Source organism: Rana temporaria, chromosome 3 (genome assembly GCF_905171775.1).
Source record: "Rana temporaria chromosome 3, aRanTem1.1, whole genome shotgun sequence".
Taxonomy (NCBI): domain Eukaryota; kingdom Metazoa; phylum Chordata; class Amphibia; order Anura; family Ranidae; genus Rana; species Rana temporaria.
In genome coordinates, this window is record NC_053491.1 from 7,481,414 (window position 1) to 7,503,967 (window position 22,554).

The 22,554-nt window shown below is 46.4% G+C and overlaps 1 protein-coding gene across 1 annotated transcript in view; it reads left to right on the forward strand.

Moving 5' to 3' along the window:
* The first annotated feature begins 3,507 nt into the window (after positions 1 to 3,507).
* LOC120931071 (WD repeat-containing protein 76-like) overlaps positions 3,508 to 22,554 on the forward strand; it is a 100,444-nt gene continuing 81,397 nt past the window's right edge. The window contains exons 1-4 of the mRNA XM_040342195.1: positions 3,508 to 3,557; positions 10,035 to 10,135; positions 16,138 to 16,410; positions 19,960 to 20,229. Coding sequence (XP_040198129.1) covers positions 16,153 to 16,410; positions 19,960 to 20,229 — 528 coding nt within the window. The 5' untranslated portion in view covers positions 3,508 to 3,557; positions 10,035 to 10,135; positions 16,138 to 16,152. The remainder of the gene's footprint in view (positions 3,558 to 10,034; positions 10,136 to 16,137; positions 16,411 to 19,959; positions 20,230 to 22,554) is intronic.

Sequence of the window (22,554 nt, forward strand, 5' to 3'; positions counted from 1 at the left end):
ACGGCGCGCTGCCGTACCGCGCATGCGCGGGAGCTCAATGGAGCCGGGAATGGAGCCCTGACACCAGCACTGGTGTAAGGCAGGGTTTGACAAATTTGCTTGGAATCTAGGAGCCAGCTAAAAAAATTAGGAGCCAGAAAACGCGCCCCGTCACGCCGAGCTTGCGCGCAGAAGCGAACACATACGCGAGCAGCGCCCGCATATGTAAACGGTGTTCAAACCACACATGTGAGGTATCGCTGTGATCGTTGGAGCGAGAGCAATAATTCTAGCACTAGACCTCCTCTGTAACTTAAAACATGCAACCTGTAGATTTTTTTAAACGTCACCTATGAAGATTTTAAAGGGTAAAAAAGTTTGTCGGCATTCCACAAGCGGACGCAATTTTGCAGCGTGACATGTTGGGTATCAATTTACTCGGCGTAACATTATCTTTCATAATATAAAAAAAATGGGGATAACTTTACTGTTGTCTTATTTTTTAATTAAAAAAAAGTGTAATTTTTTCCCAAAAAAGTGCGCTTGTAAGACCGCTGTGCAAATACGGTGTAACAGAAAGTATTGCAATGATCGCCATTTTATTCTCTAGGGTGTTAGGATAAAAAATATATATAATGTTTGGGGGTTCTAATTAGAGGGAAGAAGATGGCAGTGAAAAATGACATTAGAATTGCGGTTTAACTTGTAATGCTTAACTTGTAATACCAACAGCCACCACCAGATGGCGCCAGCTCACATCTGGTGGTAATAACTTGTAATACCAACAACTCACCACCAGATAGCACCAGCTCACCAAAAAAAAAAAACATTTTTTTTTTTTTTTTTACTCTTTGCTCCCCCCACTTCCACCCTGCCTGTGGGCCATTTATAACTGGGCCGCAAATGGCCCGCGGGCCGGTACTTTGAGACCACTGGTTTAGATCAAAGCATATTCATGTGTTAGAATGGCCCAGTCACAGTCCAGACCTAAATCCCATTGAGAATCTGTGGCAAGACTTGAAAATTGCTGATCACAGACGCTCTCCATCCAATCTGACAGAGCGTGAGATATTTTACAAAGAAGAATGAGGGGAAAATGTTCCTCTCTAGATGTGCAAAGCTGGTAGAGACATTCTGAGGTACTGGGGGTAATACTGTACAGTATATTATAGAGGTGACTATCATACCCCCCACATTCTGAGGTACTGGGGGTAATACTGTACAGTATATTATAGAGGTGAATATCATACCCCCTCATTCTGAGGTACTGGGGTAATACTGTACAGTATATTATAGAGGTGACTATCATACCCCCCACATTCTGAGGTACTGGGGTAATACTGTACAGTATATTATAGAGGTGACTATCATACCCCCCACATTCTGAGGTACTGGGGGTAATACTGTACAGTATATTATAGAGGTGACTATCATACCCCCCACATTCTGAGGTACTGGAGGTAATACTGTACAGTATATTATAGAGGTGACTATCATACCCCCCACATTCTGAGGTACTGGGGGTAATACTGTACAGTATATTATAGAGGTGACTATCATACCCCCCACATTCTGAGGTACTGGGGGTAATACTGTACAGTATATTATAGAGGTGACTATCATACCCCCTACATTCTGAGGTACTGGGGGTAATACTGTACAGTATATTATAGAGGTGACTATCATACCCCCCACATTCTGAGGTACTGGGGTAATACTGTACAGTATATTATAGAGGTGACTATCATACCCCCCACATTCTGAGGTACTGGGGTAATACTGTACAGTATATTATAGAGGTGACTATCATACCCCACACATTCTGAGGTACTGGGGTAATACTGTACAGTATATTATAGAGATGACTATCATACCCCCCACATTCTGAGGTACTGGGGTAATACTGTACAGTATATTATAGAGGTGACTATCATACCCCCTACATTCTGAGGTACTGGGGGGTAATACTGTACAGTATATTATAGAGGTGACTATCATACCCCCCACATTCTGAGGTACTGGAGGTAATACTGTACAGTATATTATAGAGGTGACTATCATACCCCCCACATTCTGAGGTACTGGGGTAATACTGTACAGTATATTATAGAGGTGACTATCATACCCCCCTCATTCTGAGGTACTGGGGGTAATACTGTACAGTATATTATAGAGGTGACTATCATACCCCCCTCATTCTGAGGTACTGGGGGTAATACTGTACAGTATATTATAGAGGTGAATATCATACCCCCCACATTCTGAGGTACTGGGGTAATACTGTACAGTATATTATAGAGGTGACTATCATACCCCCCTCATTCTGAGGTACTGGGGGTAATACTGTACAGTATATTATAGAGGTGACTATCATACCCCCCTCATTCTGAGGTACTGGGGGTAATACTGTACAGTATATTATAGAGGTGAATATCATACCCCCCACATTCTGAGGTTATTTGGGGACTAATAATGTAGAGCACCGGTGTCCAAACTTTTTTCAAAGAGGGCCAGATTTGATGAAGTGAACATGCATGAGGGCCGACCATTTTGCTGACATTCTTTGAACCATTAAAATTCGGTCTAAGTGTGCTCATTCGAGCACTAATACACTGCCCAACAAGAATTCTCTTGCCTTTGTGGCTGTGTGTGGTGAAAAGATGAGCTTGGGCATGTTATTTGGATATACCGTATTTATCGGCGTATAACACGCACTTTCACATTAGGAGGGAAGTTTCAGGAAAAAAAAATGTAAATAAAGAACCGTGAAGCAAAATAATGGTCATTGCCCATCTGCAGCCTCGCAATTGCCATGAATGCAGCCTGATCGATGCCCATCTGCAACCTCGGAGGGGAGGGGGGTGCGGGACGAGCACCAACAGATTACATACAGGAGAATCTTTACACAGCAGCCTCTTTAATACAATGTCCCGCCTCATATGATAGACAGAGGAGTCGTCCAATGGCAGCCCAGGAGACGAGACTTCCTATTCCAGATGCCGCCGAGTAAACAGGAGATTCTCCTGTATGTAATTTGACAGCACTCGTGCCCCCCCCCCCTTCGAGGCAGCGCCATTAAATACAGTATATATCACCAGGGGGGCCACATTAAACTGGAACGGGGGCCGCAATTGGCCCCCGGGCCGGACTTTGGACATGCCTGATGTAGAGTGACCATCATACCCCCCACACACACACTGTGCAGGGGGGGGGGGGACTTTGCATTAAGGCTCTGAGGGGGGGGGGTAATACTGCACAGTATAAAGGGGTGACCACCATCACACCCCTCACTGTACACAGTATTCTCTCCTCAGTGCTGTGGGCTGTATAATATTGGGGTGATAATGACACCCCGCACTGTATTATCTCCACAGCACCTCAGGCACAGCTCTGCCCGGTGTTCTGTCAACACAGCCAACTCGGGACCATGACGTCACATCCGCCCTCCTCCTTCGGCTTATACAACTGTAGTGGCGGGAAGAGTCAGCTGTGACTGGAATCCTCTTCCTTCTTCCCCTCTATAGACAGACATGTCCGGACTCCACAGAGATCTCCCCTCACTGAGAGACACAGCACAGGTCTGTCCTCTATATTCTATATACAGGGAGATGAGGGGGCTCTGTATTCTATTCTGTGTATAGGGGGTCTCTATATTCTATATACAGGGAGATGAGGGGGCTCTGTATTCTATTCTGTATATAGGGGTCTCTATTCTATATGCAGGGAGATGAGGGGGCTCTGTATTCTATTCTATATATAGGGGTCTCTGTATTCTATTCTGTATATAGGGGGTCTCTATATTCTATATACAGGGAGATGAGGGGGCTCTGTATTCTAATATATATATATATATATATATATGGGGATCTGTATTCTATATACAGGGAGATGAGGGGGCTCTGTATTCTAATATATATATATATATATATATATATATGGGGATCTGTATTCTATATACAGGGAGATGAGGGGTCTCTGCGTTCTATTCTATATATATATATAGGGGGATCTGTATTCTATATACAGGGAGATGAGGGGGCTCTGTATTCTATTCTGTGTATAGGGGTCTCTATATTCTATTCTGTGTATAGGGGTCTCTATATTCTATATACAGGGAGATGAGGAGTCTCTGCATTCTATTCTATATAGGGGTCTCTGCATTCTATTCTATATAGGGGTCTCTGCATTCTATTCTATATAGGGGTCTCTGTATTCCATATATATGGGTCTCTGCATTCTATTCTGTGTATAGGGGTCTCTGCATTCTATATACAGGGAGATGAGGGGGTCTCTGTATTATATTCTGTATATAGGGGTCTCTGTATTCTATTCTGTGTTTAGGGGTCTCTGTATTCTATATATAGGGGTCTCTATATTCTATTCTGTATAAAGGGGGTCTCTGTATTCCATTCTATATATAGGGGTCTCTATATTCTAATTTGTATATAGGGGTCTCTATTCTTTATATTGGGGTCTCTGTTTTCTATTCTGTATATAGGGGGCTCTGTGTTCTATTCTATAAGGGTCTCTGCGTTCTATATATATGGGGGTCTCTATATTCTTTTGTGTATAGGGGTCTCTGTATTCTATATATAGGGGGCTCTGTATTCTATTCTGTGTATAGGGGGCTCTGTATTCTATTCTGTGTATAGGGGTCTCTATATACAGGGGTCTCAGTATTCTAGTCTGTGTATAGGGGGTCTCTATATACAGGGGTCTCTATATACAGGGTCTCAGTATTCTAGTCTGTGTATAGGGGGTCTCTGTATTCTAAATATATAGGTCTCTGTATAATATACTCATATTATATTTATATATATATATATATATATATATATATATATATATATATATATATATATATATATATATATATATATATATATATATATATATAATGTCTCTGTATTATATTCTATATATAGGGGGTCTCTGTATTCCATTCTATATAAAGGGGTCTCTGTATTCAATATATAGAGGTCTCTGTATAATATACTCTATATATAGAGGTCTCTGTATTATATTCTATATATAGGGGTCTCTGTATTATATTATATTCTATATATAGGGGTCTCTGTATTCTATTCTATATACAGGGGGGTCTCTATATTCTATATATAGGGGTCTCTGTATTCTATTCTGTGTATAGGGGTCTCTATTCTATATACAGGGGGGTCTCTTTATTCTATATACAGGGGGGGGGTCTCTGTATTCTATATACAGGGGGGGGGTCTCTGTATTCTATATACAGGGGGGGGGTCTCTGTATTCTATATACAGGGGGGGGTCTCTGTATTCTATATACAAGGGGTCTCTCTATTCTATATACAGGGGTCTCTATTCTATATACAGGGGGGTCTCTCTATTCTATATACAGGGGGGTCTCTCTATTCTATATACAGGGGTCTCTATTCTATATACAGGGGGGTCTCTGTATTCAATATACAGGGGTCTCTATTCTATATACAGGGGGGTCTCTGTATTCTATATACAGGGGGGTCTCTGTATTCTATATACAGGGGGGGTCTCTGTATTCTATATATAGGGGGTCTCTGTATTCTATATACAGGGGTCTCTATTCTATATACAGGGGGGTCTCTGTATTCTATATACAGGGGTCTGTATAGTTGTTTGGAGCCGGTATTTGTTTAGCTCCACATTTTGGCACAACAATTGGTACACACACGGCTCGCTGCACATTGGGTGCGTTTTATGCGCTCATCACCTTTTTATTATTTCCATTTTTTAGTGATTTGTACACTTTTAGATCTGAGCAGCAATTTCACGTATGTTTACACATCAGCCCCCCCTTTTGTAGAGCCCCTCATATAGATTCATTTGGCATAGCGCAGAAGACTCCTCCTCTCATTAACACAGCCATTAATGTCTAAACCGCTGGCAACAAAAGTAAGTACATCCCCTAAGTGAAAATGTCCAAATTGGGCCCCAAAGTGCCAATATTTTGTGTGGCCGCCATTATTTTCCAGCACTGCCTTAACCCTCTTGGACATGGAGGTCATCAGAGCTTCACAGGTTGTCACTGGAGTCCTCTTCCCCTCCTCCATGATGACATCACAGAGCTGGTGGATGTTGGAGACCTTGCGCTCCTCTCCCTTCCGTTTGAGGATCCCCCACAGATGATCAATAGGGTTTAGGTCTGGAGACATGCTTGGCCCGTCCATCACCTTTACCCTCAGCTTCTTTAGCAAGGCAGTGGTGGTCTTGGAGGTGTGTTTGGGGTGGTTATCATGTTGGAATACTACCCTGCGGCCCAGTCTCTGAAGGGAGGGGATCATGCTCTGCTTCAGTATGTCACAGTACATGTTGGCATTCATGGTTCCCTCAATGATCTGTAGCCCCCCAGTTCCGGCAGCACTCGTGCAGCCCCAGACCATGACCCTCCCCCCACCATGCCTGACTGTAGACAAGACACACTTGTCTTTGTCCTCCTCACCTGGTCCCCGCCGCACACGCCTGACACCATCTGACACCAAATACCTTTATCTTGGTCTCCTCAGACCACAGGACATGGTTCCAGTAATCCATGTCCTTAGTCTGCTTGTCTTCAGAAAACTATTTGCGGCTCTTTCTTGTGCATCATCTTTAGAAGAGGCTTCCTTCTGGGACGACAGCCATGCAGACCAATTTGATGCAGTGTGCGGCGTATGGTCGGAGCACTGACAGGCTGACCCCTCCCCCACCCCTCCACCCTCTGCAGCAATGCTGGCAGCACTCATACGTCTATTTCCCAAAGACAACCTCTGGATATGACGCTGAGCATGTGACCTCAACTTCTTTGGTGGACCATGGCGAGGCGGGGGAGGGGAACCCGTCCTGTTATACCGCTGGGTGGTCTTCGCCCCCTGTGCTGCAGATCAGTCTCAGGGTCTCGGCGATCTTCTTATATCCTCGGCCATCTTTATGTAGAGACACAATTCTTTATATCAGATCCTCAGAGAGTTCTTTGCCAGGAGGGGCCATGTTGTCCTTCCAGTGACCAGTATGAGAGAGTGAGAGCGATAACACCAAATTTATCACACCTGCTCCCCATTCACACCTGAAACCTTGTAACACTAACAAGTCACATGACACCGGGGGGAGGGAAAACGGCTAATTGTAGATTTTCACTTAGGGGTGTCCTCACTTTTGTTGCCAGCGGTTTAGACATTAATGGCTGTGTGTTGAGTTATTTTGAGGGGACGGCAAATTTACACCGTTATACAAGCTGTACACTCACTACACAACATTGTAGATACAAAGTGTCATTTCTTCAGTGTTGTCACATGAAAAGATACAAGAAAATAGTTACACAAATGTGAGTGAGGGGTGTACTTACTTCTGTGAGATACTGTGTGTGTGTCTATATATATATATATTAGTGCTGTCAGTTAAACGCGTTATTAACGGCGTTAACACAAACCCATTTTAACGCCGTAAATTTTTTTATCGTGCGATTAATGAGGTTCACCCTTTAAAACATTTTTTTTTTTGTCAGCACGTACCTCTTAATCCCGATTTTCACCTGACGGCGATCCCGCGGGAGTGGGCGTTCCCAAGCACTGCCTGTGATTGACAGGCTTCCGAACGGCGCATACTGCGCGTCACAGGTTGCCGGAAAAACCCGAACGTCGGTGCGGCTCTATACGGCGCATGCGCACCGACGTTCGGGTTCTGTCGGCAACCTGTGACGCGCAGTATGCGCCGTTCGGAAGCCTGTCAATCACAGGCAGTGCTTGGGAACGCCCACTCCCGCGGGATCGCCGTCAGGTGAAAATCGGGATTAAGAGGTACGTGCTGACAAAAAAAATATAGGGAAAGTAAAAGTTGTTGTCCAGTAGAAATAGGATAGGCTTCCTTTTTATAGAGATGAAATTTCAGAGATTGTCTAAGGCCCCATTCACACCTAGGCGTTTTTACGCCTGAAGCGCACTGCTCACAAACGCCAGAGGGGAGAATTAACATTATTCCCTATGGTGACTGTTCACACCTGAACGCCTGTCGCGCGAAGCTCAAACAAGTCCCGGACCTTTTTTTGTCGCGCATATCGTGCAGTTTGGGCGTATTTGAGCGTTTTTTTTTCCCATAGAAAGTAATGGGAAACGCGTGAATTGAGCGTATCGCGCGACAATGGGCGTTTGCTACGGGCGTTTCGTCGCTTTAATAAATAGAACTTGTCGCAAATGCAGAAGATTAAAAAAATCTACCAACATAGCAACAAGTGATGAAAAGATGATCATTTTTCCTATTGGCTAAAATAAAAAACGCCGAAGTACAAAAACGTCGCACGACGCTGTATGCAAACGCGCAAATACGCGCGACAAAACGCCAGAAAAAAGCGCCCAAAAAAACGACCGACGCTCAGGTGTGAATGCAGCCTAAAGGTAGACAGAGTAGAAGGTAGCCAGATGGTTTGGGTTAAGGCGTTCCAGAGGCTGGGAAAGCCTCTGAGAAGTTCAGGAGGCAAGCATGGAAGAGGGTAACAAGGAAGCTAGAGAATAGAAGGTCTTGGGAGGATGGTTTAGGTCATGGGTGCTCAACCCGTGGCCCTCCAGCTGTTGCAGAACTACAAGTCCCAAGGCATTGCAAGTCACTGCCAGTTACAAGCATGACTTCCAAATGCAGAGGCATGATAGGAATTGTAGTTCTGCAACAGCTGGAGGTCCAAAGGTTGAGCACCCATGGTTAAGGTGATCGTTTGAGATTAATTGTGATTAATCGTGAGTTAACTATGACATTAATGCAATTAATCGCGATTAGAAATTTTAATCGCTTGACAGCACTAATATACACACACACACACACACACACACACACACACACACACACACACACACACACACACACCGTATCTCTACTAGTAATGGTAGCGATCAGCAACTTATAACAGGACTGCGATATTGTGGCGTCCAATCTGACACTAACTGAGTCTTTTGACACTTTGTGGGAACCAGTGACACCAATACAGTGATCGGTGCTAAAAATATGCACTGTCACTGTACTAATGACACTGGCTGGGAAGTGCTTAAAGCGGAGTTCCACCCAAATGTGGAACTTCCACTTAATCCACTCCTTGCCCCCTTACATGCCACATTTGGCATGTAATTTTTTTTTTTTTGGGGGGGGGGGGGGAGTGGGGGCTTCAGTAGGAGTGGGACTTCCTGTCCCACTTCCTCCCAGGGACCCGGTCTGAAGCTCCGTGACCGTTGGACCCGATCGCCGCTGGAGTCCCGCGATCGGTCCCCGGAGCTGAAGAACGGGGAGAGGTGAGTGTAAACACAGCTTCCCCGTTCTTCACTGTGGCGCTGTCATCGATCGTGTGTTCCCTGATATAGGGAAACACAATCAATGATGTCACATGTCCAGCCCCGCCCCCCTACAGTTAGAAACACAGATGAGGTCACACTTAACCCCTTCAGCGCCCCCCTAGTGGTTAACTCCCAAACTGCAATTGTGTTTTTCACAGTAATCAGTGCATTTTTATAGCATTTTTTGCTGTGAAAATGACAATGGTCCCAAAAATGTGTCAAAATTGTCCGAAGTGTCCGCCATAATGTCGCAGTACCGAAAAAAAAAATCGCCGATCGCCGCCATTAGTAGTAAAAATAAATAAATAATAAAAATGTAATAAAACTATACCCTATTTTGTAAACGCTATAACTTTTGCGCAAACCAATCAATAAACGCTCATTGCGATTTTTTTTTTTTAACGAAAAATAGGTAGAAGAATACGTATCGGCCTAAACTGAGGAAAAAAAATGTTTTTTTATATATTTTTGGGGGATATTTATTATAGCAAAAAGTAAAAAATATTATTTTTTTTTCAAAATTGTCGCTTTATTTTTGTTTATAGCACAAAATCTAAAAACCGCAGAGGTGATCAAATACCACCAAAAGAAAGCTCTATTTGTGGGGGAAAAAAGGACGCCAATTTTGTTTGGGAGCCACGCCGCACGACCGCGCAATTGTCAGTTAAATCGACGCAGTCCCGAATCGCAAAAAGTGCTCTGGTCTTTGGGCAGCAATATGGTCCGGGGGTTAAGTGGTTAATGTTCGCAGGCCCGGAAGATCACAGCTGGAGGCGTCTCTGGGGGGGAAGAGGACTGAAAACTTCAACCAAACACAACGGCCGCCAGCACACGGGAAACTCTTCGTTCGTGGTAAGTGCCGGCACCCGGTGCTGTCAAGGCCTCGTGCACACTGGAAGCTAAAAACTCTGCTCCCCCCCCCCCCCCCCCCATGTCAATTTGCATGCCAAATCGGAGCCCATGGCCGGCAATGGCACCGTCCGAATCGGCGCGACGCCAACTCGGCTAAATCTTCATCAATTTAGGCCAGTGGTTCTCAACCTGGGGATTCGGGACCCCCTCGGGGGTCAAATGATGATTTGCCAGGGGTCACCAAATCCTGGGCTGTTCCTAAACCCTGCACCACTCTCCCAGCCTTCTTGCGTCTGCCCAGCAGGGCTGTCTCTGGAGCCCATGGACGCTCACTCAGCCTCTTCGCAGCCGCCTATTCAGTTCACGGTATGGCTGGGGGGGGGGGGCAGAGACTAGAGGTCAGCTGACTGGTAAGGATTGTGAGGTGGGAGGGGCTGGAGGAGACCCTATCTCCTGATTTCAGCCTAGGGGTCACTGCTACGAGACACCACAAAGTCGGAGACACAGTGAGTAACACTACCTGTGATTATAGTTGCCATTAAAAGTCCCCACTACAGTTCTCAGATCAGCAGATGACCTTCATCAAGAGCACCTAAGTTGGCCGATCAGAATCCCCCCCAGCATTGCCACCCATCCCAACTCCCCCTCCACCAAGGAGTAGGAGAAGGAATACAAATAGAGAATTCATGGAAGGGAGAGGAAAAAAGGGGGAGGAAGAATAAGAGAAAAAAACAAGAAAGACGGCTAGAGAGAGGAATGGGGGGAAAAAACAAAAAATTAGGATAGCGAGATATAAAAGGGAAAGAAAGGAGAACAAAGAGAAAGAGTGATACATCCTAAAATCTACCATATGAGGTTTTAATACTGTACGAGTGGAGAGGACTCAGGAAGCGTTAAATTTCCGTGGGTTAGGGGCGCAAATTACTTGTCTTGCCTTGGGTGCTGACAACACACGCTACAATTTTTTTTTTTTACTGTTAGGGGTCCCCCAAACTTGGGAAATGTTATCAAGGGGTCACGGCACTAAAAGGTTGAGAACCACTGATTTAGGCCAATATGTATTTTGCTACATATATTATATTATAAATCCCAATAAGCGTTTATTGATTGGTTATAGCGTCTACAAAATAGGGGGATTTTTTGTTTTTTTTACTAGTAATGGCGGCGATCTGCGATTTTTAGCGGGATTGCGGCAGGCAAATCGGACACCTAACGGAAACTTTTTTGGGGGACCAGAGACACCAATACAATGATCAGTGCTAAGAATATGAACTGTCGCTGTACTAATGACATTAATGGGGTTAACACCAGGGACGAGGGTCAAGTGTGTTACCCCTAGGGCCCCTCTCAACTCCAGTCCTCGAGGCGCCCCTACAGGTCATGTTTTCAGGATTTCTCTCAGATGAAACGGCCGTGGTAATTACTAAGGCAGTGAAACTGATCAAATCACCTGTGCAAAAAATCATGGAGTGCCTGAAAACATGACCTGTTGGGGCGCCTTGAGGACTGGAGTTGAGAAACACTGCCCTAGGGCACAGGTGTCAAACACAAGGCCCGCGGGCCAAATACGGCCCTCCAGGCCATTTTCACGTGGCCAGAAGCGTTGCTAGGGGGGTGCGGTCCGCACCGGGTGACACCCGCTAGAGGGGTGTCACATCACGTTTTTTTTTTTTAGCCGACATGCCCTGTGCAATCCCAGCCTGCCCTGTACCACCCCAGCCTGCCCTGTACCACCCCAGCCTGCCCTGTACCACCCCAAACTATCCCATGCCACCCCAACTTGCCCTGTACCACCCCAATCTGCCTTTTGCCACCGTAACTTGCCCAATGCCACCCTAACTTGCCCTGTACCACCCCAACCTTTCCCATGCCATCCCAACTTGCCCTATACCACCCCAACCTGCCCTGTACCACCCCAACCTGCCCTGTACCACCCCAACCTGCCCTATGCAACCCTAACTTGCCCTATGCAACCCCAAACTACCCTATATCACCTTAACCTGTCCTATACCACCCCGCTACACCAACCTGCCACTATACCACTCTATACTACCCTAACCTGCCACTATACTGCCCTATACTATCATTTACAGGGGCTGGTTTGGGGTGCGCCCCGTGCCTGTGCGCTGCCTGCTTGGTGCTGGGCAACCTAGACAGAGGGGGGGGGGGTGACACCATGTTTTACTGCACCCTAGTGACGCCACTGCACGTGGCTCTCGAAACCTCTCCTGCAGCTGCAGGAGAGCTCCAGCCCTCCTCTGGTCCTCCTCCAGACCCTGTACATTCTGCTTTCAAGCAATGCATCCAGCTTCTTCCCAGCAGCAGCATAAGGAAAGGGGGGTGCACTGTGATGTAAGGGAGAGCGGGGGACTCAACTTCTGATGGTGGGGGGGGCTCTTGACATCTAATGTAAAGGGGGAGGGGATGCACTGGACATCTAATCTTACAGATACAACCGCCCCTTTTGAGGACAAATCGTAATGCTGATGCCGCCCACGATGAAATGGAGTTTGACACCCCTGCCCTAAATGCTTAGGGTGCCAAAATGCAAGACAATGGAAGGTACTGTGGCGGCCCGTCCATTAGGGGCACACGGGAGCTGCCGCCCCCCAATCCAATGCGTTTGGCCCCCTGATCTACATGCAGGGTGCCGGAAGCAAGGATTCCATTTGTTTTTTTTATTTTATTTAGGGGCACGGGCGCTCAAAGCCCCGGGGGGGGGGGGGGGCACGCAATCGGAGGGGTGGTGGATGCCGTCCGTGACCCACCTGGGTCGTTTTTTTTCCCCCCACACCCAGTGGAGACTGATGTGTTTTTTTTGGGGGAGGGGATGGGAACACAAAACAATCCACCCGCCTCCAATCATAACCCACCCCCCCCCCCCCCCCCCAAAAAAAAACACACACCACACCCAACCAGCCTCCACTGGGCAGGTATTATGCCGCGTACACACGACCGTTTTTCGGGTCCTAAAAAAATGACGTTTTTGAAGGGTCTAGAAAAAACAACGTTTTTTTCAACCCGATCGTTAAAACGGCCTTGCCTACACACGATCGTTAAAATAAAAATAAAATGCTCTAGCAAAGCGCGGTGACGTACAACACGTACGACGGCACTATAAAGGGGAAGTTCCATGCGGATGGCGCCACCCTCGGGGCTGCTTTTAGCTGATTCCGTGTTGGTAAAAGACGATTCGCGCTTTTCTGTCTGTTACAGCGTGATGAATGTGCGATCTCCATTACAAACGCTGGTAACAGAACGAGCGCTCCCGTCTCATAACTTGCTTCTGAGCATGCGCGTTTTTTTTCACGTCGTTAAAGCCCCACACACGACCATTTTTTACAACGTTAAAAACGTTGTGAAAAAATAGAGCGTGTTCGGAAAAAAAATTTGCCCATTTTTTTAGAACCCGAAAAATGCTCTGAAGCCCACACCCGATCCTTTTTAACCACTTAAGGACCGCCTCCTGCAGATATACGTCGGCAGAATGGCACGGCTGGGCACAAGCATGTACAGGTACGTCCTCTTTAAGTACCCAGCCGTGGGTCGCGGACGTGTGCCCGCGACCCGGTCCGAAGCTCCGTGACCGCGGGACCCTTTTGCCGCTGGAGTCCCGCGATTGGTCCCCGGAGCTGAAGAACGGGGAGAGATGAGTGTAAACACAGCTTCCCCGTTCTTCACTGTGGCAGTGTCATTGATCGTGTGTTCCCTGTTATAGGAAAACGCGATCAATGACGTCACACGTCCAGCCCCGCCCCCCTACAGTTAAAAACACAGATGAGGTCACACATAACCCCTTCAAGCCCCCTAGTGGTTAACTCCCAAACTGCAATTGTAATTTTTACAGTAATCGGTGCATTTTTATAGCATTTTTTGCTGTGAAAATGACAATGGTCCCAAAAATGTGTCAAAATTGTCCGATGTGTCCGGCATAATGTCGCGGTCACGAAAAAAAGAAAATCGCTGATCGCCGCCATTAGTAGTAAAACATTTTATTTTTTTTTAATAACAATGCATTAAAACTATCCCCTATTTTGGAAACGCTATACATTTTGCACAATCCAATCGATAAACGCTTATTGCGATTTTTTTTATTTTTTTTTTTTTTACCAAAAATAGGTAGAAAAATACATATCGGCCTAAACCTGAGGAAATTTTTTTTTTTTTTTATATATTTTTGGGGGATATTTATTACAGCAAAAAGGAAGAAATATTGTTTTTTTTGTTTATAGCGCAAAAAATAAAAACCGCAGAGGTGATCAAATACCACCAAAAGAAATCTCTATTTGTGGGGAAAAAAAGGGCGTCAATTTTGTTTGGGATCCACGTTGCACGACCGCGCAATTGTCAGTTAAAGCGACGCAGTGCCGAATCGCAAAAACTGGCCGGGTCCTTTTACCTGCATTTTGGTCCGGGTCTTAAGTGGTTAAAGCGGGGGTTCACCCAAAAAAAATATTTTTTAATTGCATCTATCAGATCCAGCATACTAAGGACATTACATTTCGGCATTTTTTTTTCTTTTTTCTCTGTACATACCTTTATATCCTGATGTTGTCCAGGGCTTCCGGGTTCCGATGACTGGGCGTTCCTATCCTTCCGTTCGATGATTGACGTCTTGTGAAACTGGTGACCTGTCGCACAACGCGTGTCACCAGACGTCAGGAAAGAGCCGAGCTGCGAGTCGGTACTATACGGCGCCTGCGCAGTCAGCTCTACACGGCGGGTGCAGGCGCTGTATAGTGCCGACTCTTAGCTCGGGTATTTCCGGAAATCTGGTGACGTGCGTTGTGCGACAGGTCACCTGTTTCACAAGCCGTCAATCATCCAACGAAAGGATAGAAATGCCCAGTCCCGCAAGCATCTGAGGCAGGGATAGGAACGCCCAGTCCCGGAGTCGTCAGAACGCGGAAGCCCTGGACAAAATCTGGATATAAAGGTAAGTACAGAGGAAAAAAAAAAAAACTGCCAAAATTTAATGTCCTTACTATTGTACTTTTTAAAGCGGATGTGCCATGGGGAAAAAATATTAAAAGCCAGCAGCTACAAATACTTCAGCTGCTGACTTTTAATATTAGGACACTTACCTGTCCTGAAGTCCAGCGCTGATCGCAGCAGAGCACGAGCGATCGCTCGTCTCTCTGCTGCTCCCCCCGCCATCCACGCTGAGGGAAACCAGGAAGTGAAGCGCTGCGGCTTCACTGCCCGGTTCCCTACGGCGCATGCGCGAGTCGCGCTGCGCCCGCCGATTGGCTCACACGCTGTGTGCTGGGAGCCGAGTGTTCCCAGCACACAACGGGCGACAGACGGGAAGTCAGAAAAACCCGTCTTTCGCCCGTAGCGTGTGGCCGGAAGTGGGTGCAAATACCTGTCTTTAGACAGGTATCTGCACCCCCCTCCCCCCTGAAAGGTGTCAAATGTGACACCGGAGGGGGGGCGGGTTCCGATCAGCGGGACTCCACTTTAGGGTGGAGAACCGCTTTAATGTAAAAAAAAAAAACGTTTTTAGGGTGAACCTCTACTTTAATGACATAAAAAAAAAACGTCATTTTTTTTTAGAACCCAAAAAACGGTCGTGTGTACGTGGCATTAAAAGTTCCTTCTGCCTCAGCCATGAAGATCCAGCCCTGGAGGCAGGTGTGAAAAAATACCCCCATGCCACACTGCGAGTTACCCCGATGCGAATTGTTCCGGCCCCTCTGGACTGCCACACCAGGGGTACAAACCCTGCCGGCTTTTATTAGCACATGTCACTCCTGTACACCTGACCCCTCTGCCTGCGCGTTACCCAATTGGACGGTCACACTCGCGCCACCATTACACATCAAATATGTTACAGCAATTTGCACCAAATTCATAAATGCAACATGTTATCTGCAAATTTTTGCATCAAATTCCCCTGCCCCCGCGCCATCAATGATAAATATTGATAATTGCGCTGAGCTCCTGGGTGATAAATACACAAGATGTGGGAATCGCTCAGATTTGCATTTTGCCTTACACAGGAAATTACACCAAACATGGGGAAGACCACTAATGGAGTGCCTGCGCTTTCCTCCCTGGAATACGATGCGGTGTCCACACCCAACAAGAGGGCTCAGAAGAGGAAGAACATGATGGAGGAGGAGGAAGAGGAGGAGGAAGAGCGGTCTATAGAAGGCGGTGCAGGAAAGAGAACCTCCCTATCGTTAGAGAAGAGCTGTGTGAGGAGAACGCTCGTCGTCCTGCTGTCTCACCTGGAGGCTGAATCTGAGAAGCCGGAGGAGTCTGGTGATCAGGTGAGGTCTCAGGTGAAATGTTTGTTTTGCAGAGATACCTTTGCATATGGAGGGGGGGTCACAAATGGGGGTATTTATGATAAGTATCTACAAAGACTATTTCTCAATCACCTGAAGCCAAACAAGTTCTGGAGCTTTTTTTTTTTTTTTTGTAGCTCGAATCGGGCAGATTTGAGCATTCTTGACACATTTCCATTCTCTCAGAAATGAATGGGAACACGCCATTTGCGCGATTTTCTGCTGATTTTTTTTTTTTTGTAAAATGGTAATAATGTATGAATAAATACACAAATAAAAATCATAAATAAGTAAAATTTAATATGCAATTTACATTATTTAACCTTAATAATAATAATATTATTATTATTATTATTATTATTATTATTATTATTATTATTAGTAATAAAAAAGTAAGCTAATGGAAAAGCTGAAATACCTAGCAAAAAGTGATGCAACAGATGTGCGTTTTTAAAAATAAATAAAAAATTAGCCAATAGAGAGAACTATTAAGTCGCATTAAAAACGCCAAAAATCGCACACAAAATGCCAGAAACGCGCTCAAACGCTACGGTCAGGTGTGAATGCAGCCTAAGTAATTTGTAGCTCGAATTGGGCAGATTTGAGCGTTTTTGGCACGTTTTTTATTCTCTCAGAGATGAATGGAAACGCGCGATTTTCTGCTCAATAATGTTTTTTTTTTGTAAAATAGTAATAATGTATGAATAAATACACAAATAAAAATCCATCATAAATAAATAAAATGTAATATGTAATTTACATGATTTAACAATAATAATAATAATTTACAATAAGCATATTTCTAAAGAAATAAAAATACATGTTGATGTATTTATTTTGGTTAGGGTGTTTAGTTAATATTGATCCGTGCCATTCTGCCGACGTATATCGGTGTGAAGGGATCCTTAAGTGGTTAAAATAATATAATAACCCAAACCCCTACATTCCAATTCGAAAGCCTCGTACACACGATCGGATTTTCCGGCGGGAATTGTGTGAAGACAGGCTGTCGGCCTGAAATCCAACCGCTTGTACGCTCCATCGGACAATTGTCGGATTTTCCACGCTTCCATCCTTTAAAATTTTTAGCGGACGACGGTCTGTCGTCAGATTTTCCGATTTGTGTGTACACAAGTCGTCTGACAAAAGTACAAACGCGCATGCTCGGAATCGATGCACAGCAAACGCGACATTAGCAGAAGGTGCCCAAAGGGTGGCGCTAAAGAGCTGAAAAACCCACGTAGTACGTCACTAGGTTCGTGTTTGTTGGTTGACAATTGTGTGCCTAAGAAAACAAAACAAATGCAGCCACCACATCTGAAGCCTCGTGTACGCGCGATCGGATATTTCCGCAGACAAAGCTTCAGACTTTTTTGTCCGAAGGGCGTCGGCCAGGAATTTGTCTTGCATACAAACGGCACACAATTGTCGACCAACAAACACGAAACAATGTGCAATTTCAGCTTTTTAGAGCCACCCTTTTGGCAACTTCTGCTAATGTTGTGTTTGGTGAGCGTAGCTTCTGAGCATGCGTGTCCGCGGAAAATTTTAAAGCCTGCCGTCCAACGTTTGTCCGAGGAAAATCCGTCAACAATTGTCCAATGGAGCGTACAAAAGGGTCGGATTTTCGGCCAACAGCCTGTACATCACGCAATTCCTGTCCGAAAATCGAATTGTGTGTGCGAGACTTTAGTCTCAAGTTTTTCAAAAGGACAAGCTCCCTTGCAGATTGTATTGGGTTACATAGATGAGACGAACCATGTAACACTGACAGGGGTGCTCACAACGATCATCTTTTATTTTTATATAAAACCTTTATGCCACTGTGCTCCTTCATCCAGAGTGGGGGGGGGGGCACTGTAATACAAGAAGTGTGATACTGGCTGCTGTGCTCCTTCATCCAGATTGTGTGTGTGTGTGTGTGTGTGTGTGTATGGGGGGGGGGGGGGGCACTCTTATACAGGAGGTGTGTTACTGGTCAGATCACCAGGTAAAAAAAAAAGAAGAGGGAAAACAAATGCAGCTGCCACATCAAATGATTGGTCAGCTGCAATAATATAACCTTTTTGGGTTTATTAATACTTTGAAGATTGTTTTGGAAAATACATTTTGCATGTAAATTGTTTTAGCCGGGGGGGGGGGGGGGTCACACCTGAGCAGAGATCACATTTTTATGCAGATCACATGCGCTGTCTATGCGGTGCGATTTGAGCCATTCAGTCCACACCAAAATGCTGGACCTCTTTTCCCCTCTTTTGACCACCCCGAAATCGTATCGCATCCGTGTTCACACCATCGGATCGGATTCGGATAAATCGCACTGTGTTTTGCAAGCTGTTTTGGGGTGTTGTTAGTTTAACATTGACACCCGCAGCAGATCACATGAACACTGTGCGACTTTCAATGCAGGAAACGCACAGGATTTGCTGCTTTCCCCGCATGGCATATAATGTGAACCTAGGCCTAATATCTGAATGTTGAATCCAAGAGAGTCATCATTAATGTGTAATTTTCTTCTCTTCCTTGCTTGCTTGCTTCCCCTTCCTCTTTCCCCCTCCTTTCCCTTCCTTCCTCTTTCCCCCTCCTTTCCCTTCCTCTTTCCCCTCCCTCCCCTCCCTCTTTCCCCTCCCTCTTTCCCCTCCCTCCCCTCCCTCTTTCCCCTCCCTCCCCTCCCTCTTTCCCCTCCCTCCCCTCCCTCTTTCCCCTCCCTCCCCTCCCTCTTTCCCCTCCCTCCCCCTCCCTCTTTCCCCTCCCTCTTTCCCCTCCCTCCCCTCCCTCTTTCCCCTCCCTCCCCTCCCTCTTTCCCCTCCCTCCCCTCCCTCTTTCCCCTCCCTCCCCTCCCTCTTTCCCCTCCCTCCCCTCCCTCTTTCCCCTCCCTCCCCTCCCTCTTTCCCCTCCCTCCCCTCCCTCTTTCCCCTCCCTCCCTCTTTCCCCTCCCTCCCTCTTTCCCCTCCCTCCCTCTTTCCATTCCTTCCTTCCTCTTTCCATTCCTTCCTTCCTCTTTCCATTCCTTCCTTCCTCTTTCCATTCCTTGCTTCCTCTTTCCATTCCTTGCTTCCTCTTTCCATTCCTTGCTTCCTCTTTCCATTCCTTGCTTCCTCTTTCCATTCCTTGCTTCCTCTTTCCATTCCTTGCTTCCTCTTTCCATTCCTTCCTTGCTTCCTCTTTCCATTCCTTCCTTGCTTCCTCTTTCCATTCCTTCCTTGCTTCCTCTTTCCATTCATTCCTTGCTTCCTCTTTCCATTCATTCCTTCCTTCCTTCCTTCCTCTTTCCATTCATTCCTTCCTTCCTTCCTTCCTCTTTCCATTCATTCCTTCCTCTTTTTTCCTTCCTTCCTCTTTCCATTCATTCCTTCCTCTTTTTTCCTTCCTTCCTTCCTTCCTTCCTTCCTTCCTTCCTTCCTTCCTTCCTTCCTTCCTTACTTCCTCCCTCTTTCCCTCCATTCCTTCCTCAATTCCCTCCTTCCTTCCTTCCTTATTCTTTCCCTCCCTTTTTTCTCTCCTTTTTTATTATTATTTTTTTTTTATTAGAAGAGCTTAATTATTAAAAGAAAAGCCCGGAACAAACCCCCTCTTCAGTCTACATCCACACACCGTATACTCCACATCTCCTCCAGTAAAAACGCTCCGGTTGCAAGTCTTCGGGAAGACCCCTCTGAGAAGAAGTGTGACGTACCTCCAGAGATGAGGCGGGGAAATGGGCGTCCTGTGGTTGCGCTCGTACGCTTGAGAGAAGAATCTGACAATCTGAAGGACAAGGTTTTCGCAGAGAAATCTAACAGTGAGAATGGCACGGATCAGGTGAGACCTCATCTTCTGGCTTGATGCTGACTGTTGCTGGCTTGCTGCTGACTGTTGCTGGCTTGCTGCTGACTGTTGCTGGCTTGCTGCTGACTGTTGCTGGCTTGCTGCTGACTGTTGCTGGCTTGCTGCTGACTGTTGCTTTTTTTTTTTGTTCCTATTTTGACCACCCCGAAATCAGATCGCATCCGTGTTCACACCATTGGATCGTATTCAGATAAATCGCACTGTGTTTTGCAAGCTGTTTTGGGGTGTTGTTAGTTTAACATTGACACCCGCGGACCCCCAGTCGTCCCTCCCGGCCCTGCTGGATCTCATTGGGAGGTTTGGCCACTTTTCGGGATTCCAGGTTAATTGGGACAAGTCCATTCTGTTTATGATGGACCAGGCGACATCGGTCCGGCTACCACCATCTTGTCCACTACAGATAGTCAGCTCCTTCCGGTACTTAGGAGTCATAATACAACATCCCATGGCCTCCTATGTCAAGACTAATTTAGACCCCCTCATAGGGCGCATGAAAACTACTTTCAAAACCTGGGCTAATTTTCCATTAACATTGCTGGGTAGAATTAATATTTTTAAGATGATTTTCTTGCCACGATTTCTGTATGTTTTGGGTAATTCGCCAGTGTATGTCACTAAAAATAAATTCAAAGAGATAGATTCCATCCTCACCTCCTTTTTGTGGGGAGGGGGGGCGGTCAGGATTGCCAAGGACACCCTTCAGTTACCAGTACTGGAGGGCCGATTGGCCCTCCCCTGCCTTCAAACGTATTATATTGCCTCTCAATTGGCCCACGTACACTGGTGGTTTTACCCCGAAGCCAACAATGCAGCCACTGCATTGGAGGCAGCCATCTTCACCTCTTATGAATCCCTGCAAAATTTGATTCAACGTATGTCCCTTGGGGGGCGGGAGGGAACAAGTATTATAGCTATGACTCTACGGATTATTAAACTCACTAAATTGCAAGTCCCCTCCAGCAGTAATACATACTCACCGAACACTCCACTGTGGGGGAATCCAAAACTTCTGGAATTTTTCCGTAGATCAGATGGGGGATACTGGTCGAAAAGGGGGGTAAAAACTATTTCTCTTATCGTCCATGGACGGACACAGCTCCTTAAGTCTTGACAAGTGGGTTATGTTCCCTGTTTACAGGAGAGGACTAGGCAGAAACATGTTAAATGGTTAAATACATGTTACATTAACAGAGTTGAACAGCCCCGCCCAGGGGGCGGTCCCTCCAGACATAACCCTCGTCACTGCAGCTTGCAGCCTCAGTTTCGTTCTGCCTAGCAAAGGAGATGGACGTATGGCTCCCTTTGGGCCCAGCGCCTTGAGGGGAAATTTTCTTTTATTTTCTTTTCTTTTAATTTTTTCTTAAAGAATCTTCTTTCAACTGTCGGCTGAGAGACAGGCTGGATATTATAGATCCTTGTAGTCTTCTCAGTCCGACCAGCATGCGTGGACACACCTTTGCAAAGAGGCTTGGTCTGCCACGCCATACCTCATGACTCCTGAGGTGGCCGGTGAGCTTTGCTCCGAGGTCCACATATGACTGGGCTGTGGTGTTGTCTCACTCACAGTGGACCGGGCCGACAGCTACCTCCATTGCGGTTGTAGTTCTGTCAGGAATGCGTCAGCGAATGCTCGCTCTGAGGTAAGTACAGTCCCTCCCGCTTAGGTGGGTTGGTACGGCTGGGCATTCCCGGGGTTTGGGGGGCCTTTTCTCCTCCCTCCCCTGCTCCTTCCCCTCTGCTGCATTGCAAACATTTGCGCTGTCGGGGGGGGGGGGGGGCTCCCTGAGGGGACTGTGTCTGGCCTGAGTTTTTCTGTGAGGTTTCTGTGTGTATTTTTTAATTTTTTACACTTTTAAAAGCCTTAGAGGCTTTTGCTGTTTAAATGCTGCGTTTTGCCGCCATTCGGCCGGCTCTGGCGCCATTTTTGGGGTGGTTTTCAATTGCATTGAAAACTCCCATTGGCGGCCATTTTGCCTTGGCCGCGCTCCGAGGACGTTCGGCGGCCATCTTGGCTGACCCCTAGTGCTGAATCCTACGGTACACACAGGTCCCTCGGATGCCGCAGTCTCCTCACAGTATTTTTTCCTCCCCACACGCCGTGTGCTGTGGGCGGATGGCGCGCTGGGCAGTCTCCTCCTCGGTGAGTCCCCTGTTATACCCCCGACCAGCGCAGCGAAGGGTGAGTTGCCCTGCATAGGGTGTTGGAGCTTCTGTAAATATACATACACACTATGTGTATGGGTTGCTCTATTGGAGTCAGTATCTGGTCCTTCCCCACCTGGGATCCCACAGATGGTT